Genomic DNA, 15,320 nt, shown 5'->3' with positions numbered 1-15,320 from the left:
AGAGAGGTCCAGTCTTTATTAAGGTGGGCGGGGCCCTTTTACCAAATACTGGCAGGCAGGAAGGCAGGCAGGCAGACATCAGGACTGTGGAGGCATTACTTTCCTTACTAATAAGCAATGTTTTATCATTCAGGTTTGATGACTAATACCAACAATCATCAGACTCGGGTTTTTTTTTTAGCCCCAGAAACAGCTTAATTAGTCAACCCTTAAACTCCTTATGTTTCCATGAAAGTCGTCATCACTGAAGAAACGGAGAGCAACGGTTTCTTTAAAATAAAATGAGAAAAGTGTGTCCACGTTTAGTGGGGATGTGACCACCATTATCAGAATGTTTCCCCATCTTTATGATCTTGTTCAGTACTATATGTTGAGATGCAAAGGGGGCTTGAAAGGCACACTTTCTGAAAATGATATCCCGTGTCATTCTTAAGCCGTGTGTCTTTTCCATTCTAAATTATACCTTTTCCCTAAATGTGGGTAGGCTTAACTGCTTTATACGGCCTAATAAGCCTGTGATTTACTTGGATTCAATCCACTATCCAGTTTGTGAGGAAACTACTCTTGCTGAATTAGGGAAAACTAAGGCTTAGGTTTGATTTTAATGTTAAATTAATGTTAGGTTTCCATTTGAGAAAACCACACATGGCCTCATACAAACCAGCCAGTCCACGGACCTGAAAAGAGAACATGTGATTTTCCGTTCAGGCTCCTCTTCTTCTCCAGACCACTTTGGTAAAGCCGCTTCGGTGCCAATTTGGAAATGTCACCTGCTAACCGGCAGGTGGCGCTGTTTCTAAAATAAATGTCATAATTAAAAACTAATAAACGCTGTTTGTCTCTGGTGGGATACTGGGGTATATTTACGACAACTCACCCGCTTTACTGTGTTTAATTCTTTTTTTGATATTTTTTTAGAGAATGACTTCGTTTATTTTCAAAAACACATACATGTATGATTTATTATAAATGCTAAAATGAACATTTGATGGATCCGCAAATGAAGAAGCCTTTAAATAATGGTTTCACCGTTTCCTGTTTTTCTTTAAAAGGAAAGGGATTAAAACGCTTGACAGCCACCGAGACAACATCATCTCATGACTGCAAACACAGATAAGCCCACCTGATTTCCATCCACCGTCACCACAGGTGTCATGGAAATAAACAAGCCATGCATGCGGGTTAGGCAGTGTATTACTTTGACACAGCTGATTTACGGCAGCCTGACATTTAATAAGTGCTTATTTAAAGCCAGTTCCTTTTCATCCTCTCACTACAAAGAGAAACAAAATACCAGGAAACTACTCCTATATAAAAATGAGTCATCAAGCAGTCTGTCTCAGTGCAGCACCACATGTTCCTGATGTTCAGTATAGTCTGAGACTCCTCTGCATGTTATTGGTTATAGAAATGCAATGCACACAGTTACAAAAAGAAATATTTTTATTAGTGTCTTAGCACAATGATTACATAAAAAAACAATCTCATTTCTTGTTGCTTATTTATAATAAAAACGTACAGCAAAGCTTTAATTTGGGATCATTTCATTAGATTGGTTATTATTTTCACTTACATGTCGCATTGATTTTTACACCCATTTGTCCTCCTAACACGAAGATCAGAAAACAAAGCAATAGTGGCAGATTTTAAATGTAGAGCAGATCTCGTGAGCCAGATCTTAAGGATGAAACAAACATAGTTAAAAATGTTCACAAATTTGGTCGTTATTTTTCATAAAAAAGTAACCCGAGGCATTCTTGGAACTAAGGCTGATTATATAATTTGGTGATAAAGAAAGAGGCTGAAAGAACGTTTTGGTCTTCACAATCTAACCTCTACCCTTTTGTGCAAAACCAATGTTCTTCTTAAGGCTAGAGGCTCTGGCAGTCAAAGAAAAGACTCTTGATTTTCATGTTTGGTGCACGTTGTACATCAGGCAGCGTGTGCGGGCACCATGATTCTGGCCTTCATTAAGGAGGACAAGATATTTAAAAAAGGCTTTACTGTAACTGAAACTGTGCAAAGCCTTTATGACTTTTGACTCTATGCTTTTAGCACAAAACAAAAAGATCCACATCTTTAACTTCCCTTCTCCTTTTGTCTCCTCCTGAAATACACAGCGTACAAGTACCAGGTTGAAGGCTCTTTGGTCGGCTATTGATTAATAGCAGCATAAAGACTGACTTCAGCATGAAGTGTAGAACATCTTATTCAAGAAAAGGAAACCTGCTGTAACTATAAAGGGACTTCCTTAAGTGTTGCCCATGTTGCCCTGCACTTCTCTCTGATTATTTTGGTCTGATTCATTAGCTGACATTTTTATCAGATAACATTCCCAAAGACAGGAAGGTAGTGAATTAAGAATTGTCGTCAACTTTTCATGTTAAATTTAGCTACAGCATCCCTGATCTTATTTGTGCCTGAGAGAAAGTAGTGGTAGAAGAGTACAGCAACAATCCTCACAATGATTCCCTTATGTTTCACTGTTCAGTTCTGCTACATGTAGGAGGTCTGGGGATACAGATTACAGAGTCTCTTCCAAAGAGTCAATTAGAAATTCAACAGACCTAAATATACAGTCGGTGACTCATCATCAAAGTCTAAGATAATTGTTTTGAGTGTAGTTGACAATACATTGTGTTTTAAAGTGTAAAATTAGACCAAACAGGCTGAATGATGGTCACTGATGTACAAAAAAAAAAGTTCTTAATCCGGCCTTCTTTCAAAATGTTTGAACTCAGACTTCTAATTGTTGCAGTTTTATATGAACCACTAGCTCTCACTCCATCACCTTCCTTTTTAAGAGATAAGACCTTTAAGTATAAGAACTGAAATAAACTACACAGCTATTCCTACTGGGTAGTTATCACACATTAGGATTTTCCTCTTGGACATGCTGCCAGATTTGCAGCAAAAGATGGACATTTGTTCATTTGAATCATCTGCATTGTGAATTTTGCGCAGAATCGTATCTGAATACCACACAGGGATCTTAAAGGTTTGGAAACGTTTGTGTGAATTGTGTGTGTGTGTGTGTGTGTGTGTGTGTGTGTGTGTGTGCGCGCGCATGTTGCGAGAGAGAAAATGTGATAGAGTCCTGTCAAGTGGCTTCAAATCTGTGTAGCAAAAGGAAATGAAGTCAGAATTTCTCCATAAGACTGCAGGTCCCACTCTGAACAATCTGTCTGACTATTGCTTTGGTGCAGGAGAGTGATTGGCTGCGAAGTGGCTCACATTTTGTTGAAACACTCCTTGGCATTGGACCACACCTGGATTCCCTGAGACAGTGAAGATTGAGAGAGTGAAGGAGAGAGCACAAACAAGACCATTTTCTGTAAAACAGATGGGGAGCTACAGTGCAGAAGAATGAATTTAATGAACAAACTTCACAAAAAAGCAGTATAGAAAAGCAAACAATACAGGACCCATACCTTCTTACACATGCTGATCTGCATAATGGCATAGCTGATTAGAGCTTCCCGCAAATCATTGTCCTTCTGCTCCTTGAAGCGCTCGATGTCTTCCCAGGCAGCTCGCACAAACTCTCTGAAATCACAATCACAAACAAAGACACATGCCGCTGTGAGTCATTTAGTGGAAGAGGAGGCACAGGGGGGAGTATAGAAAGACAAAGGATTATGTCAACAAACAATGTGGTGGTTGGATTGCTCTGTATTTATTGATGTGCTTTTTCCTTCTTTTTCATTACTGGCCTAGGTTGTTTAAAAAAAATCTTGGGGTGCTGATCCTTACACTATCCACTACTTTGAACAAATCTTCTTATAGATAATCAGCTGCAACCCTCTTTGTCCTGAAGTTGTGGTAATTTGTGAGTGTATTTTAATTAAACGGTTGAATCAAGTCATCAGTCATTATCCAAATTAAGTGCAAAAAGTGTGCATAACAAATCGACCACTAACTGATTTTTGAAATGGTGAAGATAGTTACATGACAGACATCTAAGTCAGCCAGTCAGATACATTTCAAAGACCTAATTTTCAAGAAAAACAAATTGAGAATTGTGGGATGGGTGTTGAGCTCACTGGCACTCTGTGTTCTTCTCCTTCAGCGTTTGCTCTCCCTCCTGGATACTCTGCTCCAAGGCTGCCAGCCTGCTCTCCCTCTGCTCTGGGCTCTCATGGCCAAACAGCTTACTGGTCATCCCCTTCAGGGAAAACACTCGCACCGTCTGCACACAAACACACCAGAAAATCAGGATCAAGAAATACAAAGTGTCTTTGATTCACATCTAAATCTGTTAATCAATATATTGTGCTTGACGTAGCGGCACACATTTTGTATTATGCCTCAGTCGTGTAGGGGAAAACAAGAAATTGTAGAGTTAATGTGAGTGAGAGTGCTGTTGTGTTACCCCTGTAGCCAGCTCTTCTTTCTGCTGTTTCTTATGTGCAAGATCCAGAGCTTCCATCTCCAACTCATACTGGACCAACTCATGCTTCCTGCACACTGACCTTCATCACACACACACACACACACACACACAGATGAGATGAAAAATGTTTTAAATCAACCAATCACAACTTGCATCCCGAACAGTTAAACAGAAATGACACATAAAGTCAGACATTACTGATCTCCATCCAGGCAGAAAGAGCCCTTTCATCAGTGCTTTTTGTAAGTTTGCATTGCATGCTATACTGAAAGCTAAAGATTTACATGTCTAAAGTATTTGCATTAGTGCTGCTGCATGCTGCTTTGTTTTGGATGAAGTTCAAGAATGATGGCAACATTTAGCAGAAGAACATCAAGCTGTAGTAGATTACTTATTGGACCGATCTAAAACCTTCATGGGTCAAGCTTATACCAAACATAAATATATTAGCAGGTATTCTTCTTGTGAAGAGGAAATGACATGGTTAAAAGAGACCATGGGACTCTGCATGATTAAAATGCCTTTAATTGACATGGCAAAATCTAGTTTAGTATAACTTGTGTTATACTAGCAAGCAGTTTGGAAGGGGGTGGGTATTATCTCTGCCAACACTTACATCAAATATTTGTATTATCAGTAACAGGGAGATTATTTTAATGAAGATGAATCTATACATCAAAATACTATTTGATGTATAGACATAAAAGAAGTCCAACAAAACATCACAGGGCGGCACTTTGAAATATTTTGTTTAAAGCTCCTGTGAGGAACTTTCAAAAAGAACTTTCTTTTTGACGACCTCTGTGGAAGCTGGTGTCGTACTGTACTCATGTCCTGTTTTGTTTTTTACAGTTGAAGGTATCACTCATCACGAGTCTTTGCCATAAAAAAGCTGTTTTAGCAGTGTGCAGTTAATCTCCTTGACACCTACCCTGCAGTAGCAGCAGTTTCAGTCATTAGTAATAATATTCCATCCTGTCTCTGATGGTCTTGTTTGCATATGTAGTTCATAAAGATACATCATCAGTATTCATTTCTTCACCAGTAGTACTCCTCACAGGAGCTTTATCGTGTGAAGCAGCACATTCTCCCACATGGGAGCCGGAAAGAGTCAAATGTTTGGTACATGTGCTTCAGAATGCCTCAATGATTATCACTTACTTAGAAGTTCATTTTCTTTCTCCAATTTTGGTTATTCATCCAATCATTGCAATTCTAGACTAATCAAGGAATCATGCCGCCTTTAGTCTGATGTAATTTAAGCCCCGCACTAAAGGTCATAGTGGAATACATTACAATCAGACCAGAACATTCCAGCACGTTGAATACACTTATGTGTGACGCCTGAATATGAACTCCAACATGGTGATGGTTAAGACTTCTTTAAACCTAAAGTAATGACGTGTGCAGACTTAAACATTTATGTGGACCTTATGGAAATTAATATCAACAAGCAAACCATTCTGATAATCTTTAAATTCTAAAGACAGCGTAAATTTAACTGACTCATATTGAATATTGACTGAAATGTTTCTTATTCAGCTCAATATAAAGTACTGTATGTGTCTCTGTCTTCAATGAACGGCAGAGGAGAAACCCGCCGCACACCAACTCAAAAAAGTGAAATAAGGACTGAAACGTTTGCTGCTGTTTGTATTTCACTTGTTTGTACTGTGAGCACCTTTTGCTTTGAGTCTCATGTCTTAATTATAGAGATTATTGTTGTATTTATCTCGTCCTGTGGACTTTTTGTGGCTTTTAAGCCCAGTCCAATTGGCGTGCGGGTAACTCCTCTGCCATTTTTCAAAATGTTCTTCTAGTACCAAAGCACTTAAGATCACCCTGGAGTAGACACAGTTTCACAGTAACGTATCTCTCTCTTTGATACCATGATTAAAAACTTACCTGACAGCTTCGGTGTAGTAGAGGTATTCTTTCAGTTGGTCTGCGTAATGCTCTTCTTCCTCCAAAATGTCGTCTATTGATGCAGCATACCTGTGTAAACGCACACAAAGTCAGAATCATCAGTGAACCAATAGAAATGTGTGGTTTAATGATAATCCAATTATGCAGAAAACACATTTAACAGTGCAGTGTAGTGTCTGAGTATTAATTAGGGAGAATCTGAAGTGGACTAAGTACGTGTCCATGTGGTGGCCAGCACTCTGTAGACCGTCGCCCATCTCTTTCTCTATCGCACTCCACTCACTGGAGAGACAAAAACAGAGGAGCACTTAAGACCATTCTAAAACACTTTGTGTCACATGTTAACAAACACACTTCTACATGTAATGATTTACAAAATTACTCTCAAAAGCAAAAAAAAAAGTGACTATTTCAAGTATTATCAAAGAATGTGAAACATACACTTTCCCTATCATAGGGCAGAAATTATACAACAAAAGAGAATTCTGAATCAAAGTATCTCCATAATGAGGGAACAACCCTGTTCCTCCACTTGCTGGATGCATCAGTTTATGAGTAACTTAAAGAAGAAGTGTAAATCTACATTTATTTGACAAATAACGTGTGGTTTTTGAGGACACACAAAATGGAAATTTGAAATGATGTACAGTATGACAGAGTAAATGTTTCTAAAATAAACTTAAACTAAAAGGCTGCTGGATTCAGTCTGTGCATCACATTTCTTTACTTAAAATTGTGTTTGGTTTTTGCTTTATTTAATTTAAATTTAGAGTTTAAGAGTTAAAGGTGACCTATGTAGTTTTGGTAGGGAAATGTGAAAGTTGGAGAAGTATACAGATTCTGTCTTATATGTTCATAACTATACACAAACTGTCCTCAGAGGAAAATTTGGTCCCTGGAAAACTGTCTGAAGATAAAAATGATACACAAGAAGTTATGGAGGGGGGCCCGCAACAGTGAAACCGTAACTCTACTGGTAGCTTTTTATCTCCAAACAGTGTTCCAGGGGACCAATTTATGAGGAAAGTTTGTGTATTTTGTTCAGAAAATATAACATACAATTGTTTCACTTCTCTAACTTTCAAATTTCACTACTAAATCCACATAGTGCACCTTTAAAGTAAAATGAATGTAGAAAAGAAAGAGTTGTTAATTCTCACCTGAACACTCGGCCATAGTTACCATGGACCTTGTAAACTCCATACAGCCTGTCTGCTACTCTCTAGAAAGACAGCAATCACATCACATAGTCTAAAAACATTTGTGTTTACCTCGGATGCTTCCTTACTAAAAACATCATAATAAATAATAGGGCGGCTACATGAAATAAATGCTCAGGTTACACACTACAAGATTCTAAAAAAACCTGATCCACTGGTCAAACTAAAGCAGACAATATTTGTGTTTGTGTGTGTTTTTGTGTTTGCTGAAACTCACCGCCCGCACCCTCAGTAACTGAGTGATAACAGTGTTCAATTCATCACTGTACTGTTTCAATGCTGTGAATCGCCTGAAGTACAAAAGAAATGAGATCATATATCAAGCTGCATTAGACCAACTCTTTTTCTTTCTTTGTTTCAGTCTGTGTTGTTCTAATTTTAAACTCTAATTATCACGCGTCTTCTTACTGGTTCTGCCACTGAGATCAGAGATTTTAATTAAACCAAACATTCTGTCGTTGGCAGAACAATAAGCAAACTTGTGTTTTTAATATTTTTTGGTCTATTTGATACGTACTTGTCAGGGTTCTTGACTCTGAAACTCGCACTCAGAGACTTCAGTCTGGAGTCAACCTGGCAGGAAACAGAACACTCACATTTAGAGGGTTTTATCAAGCATATGGCAACACAGGAGAATCTGTGACAAGGTACTCTGTTATGATGCAATCTGCATATCATAAAGCCTGCCAAGACACTGAAACGCAGTCAGTGTATGTCAACAACATAATTCATATTCAAGCACTTCAGCAGAAGGTACATGAAGGTACTAATCAACTGCAGTGTGTCAAAGAAAAACAGGTCTAAATGTTTACCTTGTCTTGGAAACCTGTCTCCAAAACAGCCTCCCTCCATCCCTTCTCCTGTGGAGAGATGATTGACAGATGACAGACACATAACAGACAGGATTATCAACCACACCGTGTAACATCTGGGCTTTTTGGCAACAACATAACGCCTTAAGAGGCAATGAATAGAGCTTATTCCTAGAGGCTACAGAAAGAAGACTAGTTCAAAATGTGAAATTTCAGTTTAAAGCAATTCTCTTTTTTTTTTTCAATATGGCATTTCCTATCTATTTATTTAGTGTCTGTATCCTCCAGCACTGCAGCCTCTTGTTCTGTTGGCCCTAGTGCTTCAAAATGCTTCAGAATGAAATCCCTGTTCGATACTATGAGTGTGTGAGAGTGTGTCTGCCTGCATAAGTAAGGGGGAAAGACTTTAGTGAGACATTTGGTGTAAAAAGCGTAACGGCTAACCTCCGTCAGAAAGAGGAAGAAGATTTTGTCATTGGAAAGGACAGGATGTGATGCAACTCGCAGCAAGAAGTTTTCCAGACCAACTCGCCGTCTCTCGACGAAATCGGGGTCCAGGTTGTCTGCTGTCAGCTTGTGCCACACAAACTCGGCCTATCAGAAGCACAATCCATAGAGTTCAAATGTTACTGAACATATTCAAACAAAGCAGATGTATACCACCAACTTCAAATCTTCATTCAATGAGTAATAGCCCAGAAAATGAATCATATTTACTGAACCCTTTTCTTTAAAATCCTATATCTTTTTGTGTCACTCACCCTTTTCTCTGGTAGAGGGGGGATGATGATGTATGAGTAGGTGACCAGGAGATACGTTCTGAGCAGCTCAAACTCACTATAGCGTCTCCACAGGGTGTCAGGTGCTGCAGGTGTACTTCCCTCTGGGACAGACTCAGCTGGACTACAGAGTCATGAATGTAAATAAAGGTAGGTATCAATTGTATGATAGGACATAGAAGCGGGAAAACATTTGAACTACAGTACTTGTTTAAACAACGTGAAACACAAAATGAAAAATCTATCTAGAGCCCGACCGATTAACCAGCCAGCCGATAATATATGACTTGATTTATTCACCAGCCAAATAGCATTTCATTTGAGTTTCATTGTATTCCACTTGCAGTTCTCTTTCACCAGCAGAGGGCGCTACATGGATTGCAACGAGCATTATCAATCTCTAGAGTGACAAGCGGGGACGCACGTACATTAGCGGTTCCTTTCCAGTTGAGTGACCATCTTGTCTTCGTTACACATCTTTTCCACACGTGTTTGATAACTGCATTTCACGGATAAACGCTATCATATGTGTATATCTCTCCATGGCTTAAGATCAAACACAGACCAAAGAAAGATATCAGCCAATATATCGGTATCAGATTTTCTCTCACTATATCAGATATTACTTTATAAATGATCTTGTAAAAGGTGAATAGGTTATGATACTATTTAAAAAGATTCAATACCTATAGACAAAACTTCTTCAGTGAAACTCAGATTGCTTCTAAAATGGAAACTGAAAAAGGAGGGGGTCTACCAAGTTAGTGCTGCTTTGCACTTGGTTAAGTAAATTCATTAAACTTATAAGTTATTCAACTTTTTATTCTATCCACTGACTAAAGTTTTACACCACACACTGTTACAAACATTAAAGTTATATACAAAAACAATATGTAAAAGTTACAGTTATCATATTTTGTCTAAATATATTTCAAGGTCTGATTTCATGTTCAGCTATCTTTGCACCTTAGAATCCAATCAGACAATAAGACACACAGAGGATCCCCGTCCTGTCTGAAGTTTCCAAACTGCAGATAGTTAAAAAAAAAGATACAACAGTGTCAGGCAATACTAGTTACAATGTGTCTTGGACTCTTTAGAGTCTCTGCAACTCACTTACAGGGACTAGAAACTACTAGATATTTCCTTACTGTGTTTAAAGAACTTTATAATCCATAGGTCTTAAGTCTCCCATAGGGCGCAAATGAGGCTGAGATCTGGTTACTACACAGTATGATTCACATCATTTTCATTCCCCTGTAGATATGGGGCATTGCCATCCTGCAGAGACTCCTTTAATCAGGATTGAAATGATTCATACTAGACTGCTTTTCCTTTCAACTGTCACCTATCTGAACATCCATTCAACATTTAGCTTTAACAGTAAACGGACAAAAGGAAATGAAGAGGTGAAAGTGTATACTTCCTTTTCGGTGTTAGTGGTCCCACTTCAACGGTACTGAAAGATGTTAAATACCACGCAAAGTAGCAGTAGGTTTTTCTCAAACAATTGATTCAATGAGGAAACAAAGTGTATGACCTACCGTGTTTCTATGAGATAGACCGTGTAGGTTTCCTGCATGTTAACCGTGTTCTTCCCTGTTCTCTTTTCTGCCTCTGAAACACTGATCTCCAGTTTTATTAACAGAGATGATCCTCTTTCCACCATCTACACAGACAAGAAAGAAACAGTGAACAAGGGAGACAAAAAGGTTACTAACAAAGAGTATTAATGTGATGCATAAGAGATCAGGTGAACAGACAGGTGCATGCAGGACTCAGGGTCTGAGAGACATAAATAAATAAATAAGTTAAATGTATTCTATTAATCAAAGGCATTAGAGGTGAACAGAGAGGGACAGACAGCTGTTTTGTTATTGATTAGTGCTTCTCTACACAGGGTTATGGCAGACTTGTGCAGGTCACAAGACAGGACAAGATACTACTCCCTACACAAAGTTAGGGGGAAAAAAGCTATTCTCTTAGATATGCTAAAGTTATTTTGTTATCGAAACTTCAACAAATTAGACTAGACATGCAGGACACAAAGGACTCGGTTTAATTTAATCCCAGCAAACTTTAGGTGTTGTGTTTGAGACTTGCTAGCTAGCAAGCTGACGTCATGAGTAAAGTTTGCGTACTTAGCTTCGAGCTCTTAGCAAAAGCTACTTAGCCAAACTTTGTGACATTAAGGTTTGCTTGCAGAGGTAGTAGTGACATTTCGCCCTGAAACCAGTTCACGTCCATACAGCTACAGCACTTTCTGTATGTCTACCTAACTCACAGCTAACCTTTACAACACGTCCCGGCCTTTTAGAGGAAAGTTTTCACAAGTTAAACAAGCTTCTGAACAGCACAAATACAGGTCATGGAGAATAACCAAAGGTACGACCGTGTTTATTAAGTTGTTTTCGGATTCCGTTGAAGTGATATCGGTGTTACCGATTACAGCCACTGCTTCGTTACTTCCAGAGTCTGCCATCATTATCTGGTTTCCGAGGTGCTGCTGTTGTCAGCTGAGCTGGCAGACAGGGGGCTGGTTCCTCGGTCTGCTATGCGCATGCGCGGTTCAGACTGAGAGCAGAGATCACTGAGCACTTTTTTTAATCAATAAAAAAAAAAATCAGATGATCGATTGCTCATAAATAAGAAGTAGATCAAATAACACATTAAATGACATTATTTTTTTTCTACAATGGTTAAAATTATGTAATTAAACTATCAATCATTCCTGGAATTAGTCAGATAATATTATTAGGTCAATAAAGGCCACAATAACACAACATGCAATAATGAATACTTTAAACTGATACTGATATTGCTCCAACATTGCAATTCACCATAGTGGAAAGAAGCCTACAGAGTGTTATTGTTGTTAATAAAGCTGCCCAAAGTTGCAGCTTTCTTGTGTAAATGTGACACTGAACAAGATGAAGGTTCAAACTGCTCCACTTGAGAAAGTTTCCATGCAGCTCTGCTGAATTGATGAACCCATTACCCTCCTTTGGCATCATTTGCATGTTCAAAAGGCTCCTTTGACAAGACTGACATCTAGTGGTTAGGGATAAGTTATTTTCCATTTTGGTCCCAGAACTCATGCCTTTGATTGTGCTGCTGTTACTTCTGTTCCTTTCTGGAAGAAAATAACTAAACTTAAATATTTGAGTAGTGCTCAAATGAAACTGATGCTGTTTCTAGACTCTCATGTGTAAAATAAATCTCATAGTGATTACAAAGCAGTTGAAAGAGGAGACAGTGTGTACCTTATGTATATTAGACAGTGGAGCTAGAACACGTCTTTAATAGGTAAAGCCTTAAAATTGAAGAAAATTCAAGTTTTATCAGCTCAAAACATGCTAAACAGTACAGCAGACATTCAAGAAAAACACAAATGTGAAAAAAATCTGACTGTTTCATAACTATTCTTGGTAAAGTGATGTGAAATAAGGGTCCCTAACTGATTAATATCCTCAAATTGTTGACATTATTGGAATCCATCTCTCATTGGTTGTAGATGGTTGTGGGCCCAGATGTGAATGAGAGGGATGAGGTTTGCCTCAGGCTAGTAAACAGCACAGAAACACGGCCTTTTAGTTCCTGTGGTCACGCTGTTGTGCAGCGTTTAATGTTTAAAGAGAAGGGTGGAGCAGCATTTAGTAAGGAAGCATTTTATATAGATGCCACTGGGCATGGAGAGGGGTGCTGTGAGTTGAAACAGAGAAAGAGAGAGAGAGAGTGAGGCAAAGGAAAGCTTACAGGGAGAAATGGTACCCAGTTAAGATGCATTAACATGAATTGATTTACTGTGAAATGATCAATGTCACACATACAGCAGGGATGGATGGAGTGCTGTTTGGATGTGGTTTCTAGCTAAAGCGTGTCAGGAAACCCAAAGCCTGTGCTGTGACCAACTGTAGTCACAGCAACAGCATAGTTACCATTCTTTCCTGCCACTGACCTCAGACCAGCCACCACCACTTCCTGTCGGTACACAGGGGCACGCAGACATACACATTTGTGCACACACACACACACACACACACCTCAAGCCCTATTTCGATGAGTGTAATTGTCTATTTCACAACTTTTTGGTGCCTCAGACAAACAGTTTTAACACCAAACTACTATAACTTTTGTACAGTGTTTGTTTGTTCCTGTCTTGTCTATATTTGGATGTTCTGACTTAAAAAGATACTGAGTCACTTCAGATGAGTCTGTATGTATTTCCTACTGAGTCATGCCATGCCTGTCATAAGTCCTGAAGAAAAACAAGTATAATACATTATTTTATATGGATCAGTTCAATATATTAAAATCTGAAATATATAGCAATATTAGCAATAATAGTCTAAATTGTATTGCTTTCACCCTACGGTCTTTTTTAACTATAATTTGGGGTTAAGTCATTATTTTTTTTGTGCATTCATAGGTTAGAGTAAACAATCATCCTGATAGTGAAAGTTGTATTTATAGATGAACAGTAGAGGGAAGCAAAAACCTAGTAAAGTGACACATCAGTTTGAGATGCAGAATCACAGCACATCACTGAGGTTGAGTTTACTGATATATGATTATCCATCCATCTAGCCATTATAACACTTAAGGGGGGGTTGATTGCCAATCAAAGTCATACTTTACATCATTTTTACATCATTTTTGAATCTTATTATATGTTTTACAAATCAGCAATAAGAGTCATTATGGTATTGGATATGGTGTCAAACTAGTTCATAATTAACATGAACATTGTCATGATGTTGCCGCATAAACAAAATAAAGTATACTTTGTTTGATATACACACATCACAGGATGGAGAATATTCAAATGTGCACTTCCAGAGAGGTAAATAACAGAAAGAATGTTGTTTTAGTGAGTTCAACTTCAAACAAGTGAGTATACTATACTAAGAATGTGTGGTAATTTAATTGTTGTCACCAACAGCTATCTAAGATGCATTTTGAACAAGGACATTTAAAAAGAAAAATGTAAGTAGAAAAAGAAAAAAAAGCCTAAAAACTGAATCGTCATTTGGTTCAGGCTAAGTCTCATTAGCACTGAGTTGAACCTTGTTGTTCTGGCATGTCTCAGGGGTCAGTTGTCAGGGCTCATCATCAAAACGAGACAACTTCATTCATTCTCCTTCACAGATCTATCTGCACCGTTATTTAGTTTAATAGATTTAGTTTATTTTTTTATATATATCAGATTTAAATGTCTTGAATGATTTGAGAATAATTTAATAAATGGTTCAGATACCTTGAATATATATCATCTTTGACCACAGGTCTTGAAGCTGAGGTTGAACTTTGTGTGCGTGTCTTCATGTGTATGCTGTACACAGGGCTGGTCACGAAGGTCATAAAGAGGAAATCCTTGTGGTCAGTACAAGGGAACACATGTTTTGATTCATGTCATATTCTCCGTCCTTCAATTTCCTCTCATTCATCTTTCTATTCTTGATTTGATGGTGATGAAAAAAGTCATGCGGTGTGTTGACCGCGGCCTGCGTTTGAGTGGGTCAGCCTGTATGGTATGGATGGTATGGAGCCAAAAATAAGTTTATTCTTTTACCTTTTTAAGAAAGTGTCCATCACCTATTTCTTATTCCAAATAAATACATTCTGGTATTCTTGTTATCGACATTCTGTGCTTGGAATGACCAATAAAAAAGTGAATCTATATCTTTTAACCTGTATTTAAATGGTTCAAACTGTTAGTTCTTGTAAGTGACCCTCAGTTTCAGAATTATTGATACAACCTTTAAAATCATGCAGCTAAATTATCAGATTATACTTCAAATCAATTTTTCAGAATGTTTCACATTATAACCTTAAAGCAGTCATTTAAGTTTCCAAAATTAATAAAACAATCAAAATATCAATATAGTCCCAAAAGCTAGTCGTAACACAGTCTGTAGGGATTTTGGATGGAAATTGGAGGTTAGCTAGTTCAAGTCCCGGTCGGACCAAAGTACAGTATGGAATTGGGATTTTTGTTGCTGGGAAGGAGCCCTTGAGCAAGGCACTGAATCCCAACATTGATCTTCATTAGTGTTCATATGTTCCTATTGTGTGACCAAAACAGAGTGCCAAAACTGAATTTCCCCTCAGGGTTAATAAAGTATATAGTCTGTTATAAAAGTGACACTTTACATTCAGAGCAGGTCCAGGTAGTCTTTGTTGTTTGTTT

General features: G+C 38.1%; 1 protein-coding gene across 1 annotated transcript; it reads right to left on the bottom strand.

The window, feature by feature from the left end:
- Positions 1-1,425: 1,425 nt before the first annotated feature.
- snx4 (sorting nexin 4) lies at positions 1,426-11,682 on the bottom strand. The gene is made up of 14 exons (XM_020635679.3): positions 11,523-11,682; positions 10,675-10,799; positions 9,113-9,254; positions 8,796-8,945; positions 8,352-8,399; positions 8,057-8,112; positions 7,757-7,829; positions 7,480-7,541; positions 6,536-6,601; positions 6,299-6,388; positions 4,373-4,472; positions 4,044-4,189; positions 3,432-3,546; positions 1,426-3,278 (listed from the first exon to the last, which is right to left on the bottom strand). The coding sequence occupies exons 1-14, from the start codon at positions 11,613-11,615 to the stop codon at positions 3,231-3,233; spliced, it is 1,314 nt and encodes a 437-aa protein (XP_020491335.1). The 5' UTR covers positions 11,616-11,682; the 3' UTR covers positions 1,426-3,230.
- Positions 11,683-15,320: the final 3,638 nt, after the last annotated feature.

Source organism: Labrus bergylta, chromosome 13 (assembly GCF_963930695.1).
Source record: "Labrus bergylta chromosome 13, fLabBer1.1, whole genome shotgun sequence".
Lineage (NCBI taxonomy): Eukaryota > Metazoa > Chordata > Actinopteri > Labriformes > Labridae > Labrus > Labrus bergylta.
This window is presented reverse-complemented; position numbering and strand designations above follow the sequence as displayed.

Coding starts and splice junctions, on each gene's coding strand:
- snx4 (XM_020635679.3), bottom strand. CDS start 11,615: ATGATGGCAGACTCTGGAAGTAACGAAGCAGTGGCTGTAATCGGTAAC. Junction 8,113..8,351: donor AGACAGGTTTCCAAGACAAG/GTAAACATTTAG, acceptor GTTTCCTGCCAG/GTTGACTCCAGACTGAAGTC. Junction 4,473..6,298: donor TACTACACCGAAGCTGTCAG/GTAAGTTTTTAA, acceptor TGTGTGATGAAG/GTCAGTGTGCAGGAAGCATG.